The following is a 10,034-nucleotide window of genomic DNA, read 5'->3' on the forward strand; positions in this document are numbered from 1 at the left end:
CTAGCAATAAATACATTACAGTGATTTGGACATGTATCACTTTTCATAGCAGACTTACTTGTTTTTATTTGTTTTTCCTAAAGTTAATTAAATATTTTAGGGAAAAGTGTGAGAGCAGCCACCAGCAAGAGTTGGTGGCTGCACTCTGAGGCCAATAAATAATTTGTCCTGAGAACCCTTGGATTAAGGCCCATCAGGGTCTGCACCATGGGACCCATGGGCATGAATTACACTGAGCAGTGACCTCAACATGAAATGCCTCCTCCTCACCGCCCCTCGCAAAAGATAAAAACTACTACATAAAAACTTAAATGAGAACTGGACAGGAAGAAAAAAGGGGAAGAGAGTAATGTGGTCCAGTAATTCACAATTTTCGGTGTACAACCATAAATCTAGATTCTTAATGGTGTGACGTGAGGGTCACAGGTAGCTAGTCTAGGAAACTATCATAGGATTTGAAAGAATTTGTGAGGGTGGAGCTAGATGTGAAGGAAAAAAAAGTTTTAGTAGCCAAATAGCTTGGAAATGTCTAGTATGATAGTCTTTTCTAAACATTTTGAATTCTGCATATGAAATAGAATGGCGTGGTACTACTTAATTAGTATGCATAACACAAATCATCATCCACTGAAGGAGTTCATGTTTCTGCAAAGTTCAGTGACGCAGAATCTAATAGCCCAAATTCATCCTTAGTTTGACCCAAGTGAAGTCAAGAGTATAAGCCCACAGAAGAAGCTGGTCCTAGATACAGCCTTGAAACTGGACATCTCTAAACATTTTGGAATGCTAGAGAAATTTCCACATGCGGTTAATCAACTTCTCTTGATTCCTCATGCCCTATTAAAAATAATAGCTCTTTTCTTTTTGATCCAATCCTTTCAGAGATGTCATTGCCTTCTTTTTGACTGTTTTTTTTAAACTGAAAAATAGGGGGACAGACACGTGGTACTGGGAGAACAAGTTCGATACAATATGAATAATTTTAGTGCAAAATTTTATTTCAGTTAAAACAGATAAATGATAATCAAACCATTACAGTTTATCATATGAAAACTACAAACTTTTCATGTTAAAAAGAAAGCAATGCTAGATGGATTTTGGAATAATACCTGGAAAAGAGAGAAAACTGCATTGACTTAGAAAAATACTGAATAATTCTTTTAATCATTAAAAATAAATTTTTTCCTAAACAATGGGCAGAGTTAACCTTTCAGGTCATTATTTTTTTTTCCCTGCACTTTTTCCTTGCTTTTTTTTCTGTGCATCTGGACTTTTCTTCTCTTGCTCTGCTCGAATGGCCGCTTCTTCTGCGGCTAGTGCTTCTTGTTTTTTGAGTTCAGCCTCTAGTAGCTTACTTCTGTATGCTTCCCGAGCACTGAGAACCCTGCCTCGTGCTTCATCTAAGGATACCTATCCAAAAACAAATACCCCCCACAAACAAATGAGCATTCACATATATAATAAGGTCGTGTACCCTGCCATTTAGGTTTCTTGCTCCTGTTCTGACCTTAACTATATCGAGGACTTCTAGTTTCTCCCTTACGTGTTAATGCATATGCATTGTCTATAGTCCTATCCTGCCCTGTGTCAGAGTTGCTTAGTGATTATAAACAGGTGATCTTTTACATCATGAAGAAGAGGAAGTTGTTTACAAAAAGTTGCTTTTTAAAAGCATTTCTAGTACCGTAAGCAATTAGTGTTGATAGGGCACTGGACTGGTCAGGCCTCTGGTTCTAGTCTCAATTCTGCCACTCACTTGTTGTATGAGCTTAGAAAAGTCACTTAGGGTAAAGTTTTCCAAAAGTGATGTAGTCCCATTTTCAGAAGTGACGGTTGGGCCTAAGTATCATTGTGAGTCAAGTTCCTAAGAGCATTTGTCACTTTTGAAAATGAGATGTAGGCACCTTTGAAATTTTTTTTGCCAAGTCCCATTTTCAAAAGTGACTAAGCTGTCTAAGCCAACGAAGTGGGTATTCACCCACAAAAGATCATGCTCCAATACATCTGTTAAACTATAAGGTGCCACAGGACTCTTTGCTGCTTTTACAGATCCAGACTAACATGGCTACCCCTCTGATACTAAGCCATCTAACAGGTTTCAGAGTAACAGCCGTGTTAGTCTGTATCCGCAAAAAGAAGAACAGGAGTACTTGTGGCACCTTAGAGACTAACAAATTTATTAGAGCATAAGCTTTCGTGGACTACAGCCCACTTCCACGAAAGCTTATGCTCTAATAAATTTGTTAGTCTCTAAGGTGCCACAAGTACTCCTGTTCTTCTTTAAGCCATCTAAGTCCCTCTGAGTTTCAATGAGACTTAGGCCCCAAACTCACTTTTGAAAATTTTTCCCTTAACCTCTCCATGCTTCAGATTCCCCATCTGTAAAGCAGCAATAATGATACTTAGCTATCCTTGTAAAGTGCTCTGAGATCTATGGATGAAAACACTTCAAGTGCTGATTAGTGTGGCCAAGATGTTCCGATGTGACTAAAGATTTTGAGTGCTGAACAACAAACCTCTAAAAATCAAGCCCCTTTAAAATGTTCCAAGTTAGGCACCTAAAAATTAAGGCACCTAAAAACACTAGTAAATTCTGAAAATCATTGTGTGTGCTTTATTAAGGACCCAGTCCTGCAAGCTCCCTTCACCCATTGCTGGCATGTAATTGGTCAATTTATCTTATGTACTATGCATCATTCAGTATGGCATATGGGAGCTTTTATGAAGGAGAAAGTTAAAATGACTGCCATAAATCAATCCATCTTATCAGAAGGATACTTTTACTGGTTCTTATCCAGCTCTAAAAGATCAGGACTGGGGTCATTTGATTCATGGTGATTAATGCATCACTGTGGCTTGCTTGTCAAAAATCATATTGCTCTTATTGACTTTTAAAGCTTAAGTCAATTTTGTTAAGGTATCTTTACCCACTTCATCTATTAAATAGATCCCAACCTTGACACACTGCACTAATGTTGTACCATCTGCTGAGTGTATTATTTGTAGCTGTGTTTCATCAAGACTTAAGAACTCTACTAGTTTGCTAGCTGGCCTTATGCAGATTTCAGGAAGACTGCAACATACTAATATTATATTCTTCAGCATCTCACTTGGAAACATCAGCAGTGATTTTTTTTTTGTCAATCCAGTTTTCTATTTTCTACAAAGTTTCCTTTCCTTACTGAAAAAAGCTACATGGCTCTGCATCAAACAGGCCAAACTGGAAATGCCGGATCTAGTACGTACACACAGGTATGTACCAAACACTTCGCTTACGCTCACTTTGAACCATCATGTTACGTTGGTATTTACAAAGCTGTGCCCCTTGAATGTACTACCTCAAGAAATGTATTCTAGAGCATCACCTCTACAATGTTGTGTAACACTAGAATTTTTCTGGGAAACTTGTGCTTTAACCATGGTTCAAGTGAAATTTCAGGCTCATTTACACTAATGAAGTGTACTTATTATAGAAGTCCAAATACGTTTGTGTGCATAGGTGGTTAAAATCACAGAAAACCTATCTATGGACTTACTTGTAGATGCTCATACATTTCAAGTGTATTTTGCTTCAATAATGTGCGAGCATTTTGGTCTTTTTCTCTTTGTTCCAGAACCAGCTGTCGAAGCTCCCTAAAACGATTTATTTCTTCGGCTTTACGCATCTCCTGCTGTTGAATGATAGACTCATTTCTTAGCACAGGCTCAGGCATTGTTTTTCTGTAGGAAATACAAACATTATTTGTCTCACTTCAAAGGCAGATTAGAACAGTATTTACATGACTGATGGCCAGTATACAATATATCTAATTGTACAATTCTATGTTACTATCATGATTCTAGGTATGGTTAAGGAGCCAATTTTATTCTCACCCACTATTTACTGATGATCATAACTGGAAAAATGATTCTTTTGGCCAATATTTCTTATGCCTGATCCTTTAAAATGTTGATAAAATTGTGCTCATCCCTATTTTAGTTATCTGGATGGGAATTCAGGGGTTTCTCAGAAAATGGGGACATTTTCAGATCTTTTTCATATTGTAATAACTCAAAATGATTTTAAATCACATGTGCTCAGTGAGTACCTGTGAGTGTTTTGATAATGTTGATAAAATTGATTGAGAAATAAAGAAGTTATAAACTATTGAAGACATAACATAAAATCCTAGAAAGAGTCAAGCATGTGAGAAGATATTGGGTCAAATTTTCTGCTGTCTTAATTTCATTCTCTTCAGTATTGTACTAGTTTCCTTCCCAATTAAAGCCCTGATTCAGGAAATTGTCCTTATGCCGGACAGCACTTAAATATGTGCTTAAGTTTAAGCATGTGTGTCACGTTGCACTCCATATGATTTCATGAAAATATGCTAATGAGTGTGAATATAATGTAACTGGAATATGTTTCATGCAAAAGGTCTCATGTAAGGTATCATTACAAAGCTTATAATCTACTGAGAATGTTCATCCTATTTATATGAATGTATCATTCTTGTATCTGAAACTAGGAATATAAAATATAACTCTGAGGTCCTAGTGTAGTTAGGCAAAGCGTGGGCCATTAATGATGGTTTAGAATTTTGATGGCTCCCATCAACTAGGACAATTAACTGTAGATGGCTCTATTTACTTGCAAGCCTTCTTGTGAGTCAGACCAGGAAGAATGAAGGCTTTGGGTATCACAGGACATGTTACCATGTCACCTGGCACTGGAATCCATCTTAAACCCGGTGCCCAGAGAGAGAAAACATTCCCGCCTTGGGCCAAAGCTAAAAAGGTGGTAGAAGAGAACAAAGGAGGTTCCAGCCATGAGAAATCTCCTAGTTACCACCTGAGCTGGAGCTAACAAGAATTGTACCAGGGGAAAGGATTGGGCCCAGACTAGGAAGGAGTCTAGTCTGTGAAAGAAGCTTATTGGAACATCTCTGAGGGTGAGATTTCATCTGTAATCAGTTTCTTAACTGTATTAGGTTAGGCTTGCGTGTTTTGCTTTATTTTACCTGGTGACTTGCTTTGTTCTGTCTGTTATTACTTGAAACCACTTAAATCCTACTTTTTATACTTAATAAAAGCACTTTTTGCTTATTAATTAACCCAGAGTAAGTAATTAATACCTGGGGGAGTAAACAGCTGTGTATATCTCTCTACCAGTGTTATAGAGAGTGGACAATTTATGAGTTTACCCTGTATAAGCTTTAACAGAGTAAAATGGATTTATTTGGAGGTTGAATCTCACTGGGAACTGGGTATCTTGGTATTAGAGACAGGAGCACTTCTTAAGGTGTTTTCAGTTAAGTCTGCAGCTTTTGGCGGACATGGTTCGGACGTGGGTTTGTGTTTGCAGCAGACTAGCGTGTCTGGCTAAACGAGACAGGGTACTGGAGTCCCAAGCTGGCAGGGAAAATGGGCTCAGAGATAGTCTCAGCACATCAGGTGACAGTCCCAAGGGGGTCTCTGTGACCCAACCCGTCACAATGTGCTTAAGTTCCATTGAAGTCAATGATGTGCTTAAGTGCTGGCCTGAATAGGAATGGACTTAAAACATATGCTTCAGTGAACTGGGGCCTAAGAATGTCTATATCTAGATAGTTGCACATTAGTACACACAGTATTTATTCCAGTGATTAGACATATTTATTTAAATGTATCATTACACATACATGTGCATTAAATATAGTACTTGAATCTTGCATCACACACTGACATACTGGAAGTGCACTAACTATGATTATTTTAATGTATGATCACTGAAACAAACACACATTAAAATAAATTTGCCAGCATGTGCATTGTCTGGATTCCACATATTTAATTCTCATGTCATACATTGTGTTACTGTTCAATTCCTTTTTTATTAATTTTTATACAAAGAAAATTAATTGCACTTAGATATAGTGAGGCATAGATTTTAAACACACAGAAGTCAGGTATCGAGCCAAATTCTGATATCGCTTATACCTCTATAAATGTGAAAAAACTACTGACTTCAGCTGAATTACTTCAGTTTTATAGCATGAAACTGAGCTCAGAATGCAATCATGGTTTCTACAACTACTGTGACAGGCATATGACAATCATGGGTTGGGCTAATAAAAGCTGAGGAATAAAGGCTAATGCCATATACAGTAAGTCAAAGTACTGTAATCTCTACTGTATGCACCCAGGAATGAATTACAGTTGTAGAAACAATATAATACAGTCTATAACTCTTCTATTTGTAAATTCTTACTGTAAATACTGCATTAACATATTTTTAGCATTTAATTACATTTGCCACAATTTACCTAATGTAGGGGGTTAGGTCTAGAGGTTCCCATTCCTTTTGCTGAGCTTGTGTGCTTGCGTCAGTGGCTGCTGGTGATGCTATTATTTCAAGCACAGGGGAAACTGCATCTGCAATAAAATAGATTAAACTGGTTACTTTGTTTGGTCATGAAAATCTTCCTCTCCTTAATAAAGTTTATCCTCTTCTGGCTCACCAGCACACATTATTACAGGCTGAGCAGGAGAACAACTAACATTTAGCTACTTCTATTTCTTGTGTTATTATAGAATCTCAGAAGATGGAAAGTACTGTACATCTGCCAAGGTACATTTTTAATATACTTCACAATATCTATTTTATGTATAAACTTAGTTAAACCCATATTGCTCACAAACAACTATGGCCAATTTCAGCCATTTCCAAGTTATTCATCTCCCCAAAGGATCTGAGAGCAAAGTATCAGCCCCAAAGGCAAAATAGTGAGATAGTTATGAGTATGTGAAATCAAGGGCTTATTACAGAAACAATTTTTCAACCTTTACTATGTCTGGTGTTGGGAGAATGCCATGATACTGTAAGTGCTGATGGACCCAAAGCAAAACCCCAGGTCCAAAATCCTCTGAGCTTTGGGGGAAAGGAGAGTTGAATCCAAAATCAGATTTCAGTTTTTGACCCCATCTTCATAACAGACCAGATTAAAATCTTAGACTCAAATGCCCCCAAACTGTGGTTTGTTTGAAATTTTGATCCAAATGTTACAGCTCTGTTTCATCTCTAAATTATGTAGCATTTGAAATTTTGTATGAAATTAGTAGTCCTACCTCTTGGGCCAACACGGCCCAGGAAACCCACTTCCAACATGACCATCTGGAGGATAAACAGTTTTGAAAAATTAAGGTTGAAGAGAACTGGCATCTGGGTTAGCAAGTTCTTCAAAGTTCTGAAGGCCTTGTCACATTCTTCTGTCCCTTGCGCCTTTCTGGGGCGGGTGCTTTTAACCAGGTCAGTAAGGGCAGCAGCTATTGTGGTGAAGCCGCACAGCCTATAATAGCCAGCAAGGCCTAGGAAATATTGCACTTGCTTCTAGGTTGATAGGGTCAGGCAATAGGTCAATGCTTGGACCTTATTTACCAGGGGGCGTAGCCAGTCCTGTCCCATAGTGTACCCAAGGTAAGTTACTTCTCTCTGTCCCAGGTGGTATTTGGCAGGATTTGCAGTAAGCCCCTGATTCTTGAGGGCCTGCATAATCGCAGTGACGTGCTGTAGGCGGTCTTCCTAGCTGCAGCTATAGATGGCTATGTCATCAATATAGGCAGCTGCGTACTGGTAGTGAGGATGCAGCACTTGGTCTATCAGTCGCTGGAAGGTGGTGGCTGCTCCACGCAGGCCAAAGGGCTTGGCCACGAACTGACAGAGGCTGAAGGGAGTAGGGAAGGCTGTCTTTTCCCAGGATGCCTTTGTCCTGGGAATTTGCCAGTATTCCTTGGTGAAATCAGGCATGGAGATGTACTTGGGGTTCCCAGTCTCTCTAGTAGCTCATCCACCTGAGGCATCGGATACTTGTTGAATCTTGATATAGCACTGATCTTCCTAAAGTCTATGCAGAATTTTGTTGAGCCATTGGGTTTTGGCACTAGCACAATAGGACTCCTCCACTCACTGTGGGATTCCTCAATGATCCCCATGTTCAGCATAGCCTGGAGTGCTTCCCACATCTTCAGCAGGGGTTGATGATTCTTTGTCTGGGCATCGTTGCAATGTGATGTTGGGTTAAGGGAGTCCTCCCTGAGAGGGCCAAGAACACCATGGGGAAGGCCTGAGTCAGTTGTAGTATTTGGGCTTATTGCCTCGAGTTGAGCTCTGACCCCACTGGCACAGGGATTTGGTCCGGGGATGTCATGGCTTGAGGCCCCACTTCTGATTCTGGGGTATACAGGGCTATCAGAAGGCTCTCCTGATCCTTCTAGGCCATCAGGAGGTTGACGTGATACATTTGTGTGTTCTTCCATCTCACAGGCTGATTGATGTTATAGTCCACTGGCCCTACCTTTCTTACTACTTCAGACGGCCAATAGTCAGTGGTCAATAGTTTTGATTCAGATGTCAGGAGTAACATCACCATCCTGTCTCCTGGTCTGAATGTTCACAATTGTGCCCCCTTGTTGTGGGTACGTTTCTGGGTTTGTTGGGCCTTCAACAGGTTTCCCTTGGCAAATCCTTCAACAGGTTTTCCTTGGCAAGTGTTTTCAGGCATACTCGTAGTTGGAGCACATACTGCACTGAGCCCATGACCAGAGACTCCTGTTCTTCCCATGATCTCCAAAGGAGGGCCAAAATTCCTCTGGGTTGTCTCCCATACAGAAGCTCAAAAGGCAAGAACTCCATGGAGGCTTGGGGGATCTCCTGTACAGCAAATAGCAATGATGGTAGCAGTTGGTCCCAGTGCCAAGGGTCTGCGTCAATTAATTTGCTCAACATGGCTTTCAGAGTCTCCCTGAATGGCTCCACCAGCCCATCCATCGGCGGATGGCAGACAGAAAGCTTGAGGTCTTTGATCTTCAGCAGTTTGCACAATTCCCGAGTCAGTTCAGATGAGAAGTTGGATCCCTTGTCTGTCAATGTTTGTCTTCGTATTCTGACCCGCATAAAGATCTTCATGAGTTCATTTGCTATGGTGGGTGCATTAGTTGTGTGTAGCGGGTTGGCTTCCGGGTACTGCATGGCACAGTCTACTATTGCTAATATATAATGGTACCTCGGTGCACTCTTCTGAAGGGTGCCCACTAAATCCACTCCTACCCATTTGAAGGGTACACCCACCATGGGGAGCAGATTAGGGAGGGTTTTGGCATCCCTTTGGGCCCTGCCAGCTGGCATTTGGGGCACACGGCACAGAAGTTGTACACCTCTTTGTGGATGCTTGGCCAGAAGACTCTAAGGGCCACCCTCTCCAGTGTCTTTGCTCTCCCTAAGTGTGGTAACCTCCAGCAGAACTTCTTGGGTACCAGCAGCTGTCACCATTTTGGGGGTTCTACATCACTCAGTAAAGCTGCTTATTCCAGAGTTCAAAGTGGGGCCCACTGGGTTTTGCCATCCTCCCCATCAGAGATGGCCACCTGCTCCCAGGTGTGGCTCAGCAGGGCCGGCTTTAGGCCGATTCCCTGGATTCCCCTGAATTGGGCCCCGCGCCTAAGAGGGTCCCGCACCCAGTGGTGAGCTGGAGCCAGTTCCCAAGCTCTGGCAGCTGTCCGCCCCGTCCCCGGCCCCAACTCACCTCCCCCTCCTCCCTTGAACGCTCTGCGCCCCTTCTCCTCCCCTCCCCTGCTTCCCGCAAATCAGATGTTTGTGGAGGAAGCCTGGAAACAAGCAGCGGCAGGTAAGCTGGGGCGGGGAGGGGGCGCGAGGAGGGCTCCAAGGAGGCGCAGCATGGCCCAGTCCGGCTCCAGCCTGGCCCCAGCCTGGCCCCGGCCCCGCGGCTCCCTCCAGCCCCAGCCGAGCGCCCCAGGCCCGGCCCCGGCTGAGCAGCTCCGGCCCCGCAGCGCGGCTCCAGCCTGGCTCTGACTCTGGCCGGGCGGCGCGGCTCCAGCTCCAAGTGGCACGGCTCTGGCCCCAGCCGGGCGGCACAGCCCCAGGCCTGGGCCCGGCTCCGGCCTGGGCCCCAGTCCCGGCGCAGCTCCGGTGGAGGGTAAGCGGCATGGTACGAGACCGGGGTGGGTGGGGGGGGGTGGATGGGGCAGGGGCAGGGAGTCCTGGGGACAGGAAGCGGGTG

At 42.6% G+C, this 10,034-nt stretch overlaps 1 protein-coding gene across 1 annotated transcript in view; it reads right to left on the reverse strand.

Annotated features, from left to right (window-relative positions):
- Window positions 1–1,037: 1,037 nt before the first annotated feature.
- The window catches only part of ADGB (androglobin), a 208,931-nt gene continuing 199,934 nt past the window's right edge, over window positions 1,038–10,034 (reverse strand). The window contains exons 33-35 of the mRNA XM_034765467.1: window positions 6,285–6,393; window positions 3,537–3,720; window positions 1,038–1,410 (exon numbers count right to left, since the gene is read on the reverse strand). Coding sequence (XP_034621358.1) covers window positions 1,219–1,410; window positions 3,537–3,720; window positions 6,285–6,393 — 485 coding nt within the window. The 3' untranslated portion in view covers window positions 1,038–1,218. The remainder of the gene's footprint in view (window positions 1,411–3,536; window positions 3,721–6,284; window positions 6,394–10,034) is intronic.

This window comes from Trachemys scripta, chromosome 3 (genome assembly GCF_013100865.1).
Source record: "Trachemys scripta elegans isolate TJP31775 chromosome 3, CAS_Tse_1.0, whole genome shotgun sequence".
NCBI classification, from domain to species: domain Eukaryota; kingdom Metazoa; phylum Chordata; order Testudines; family Emydidae; genus Trachemys; species Trachemys scripta.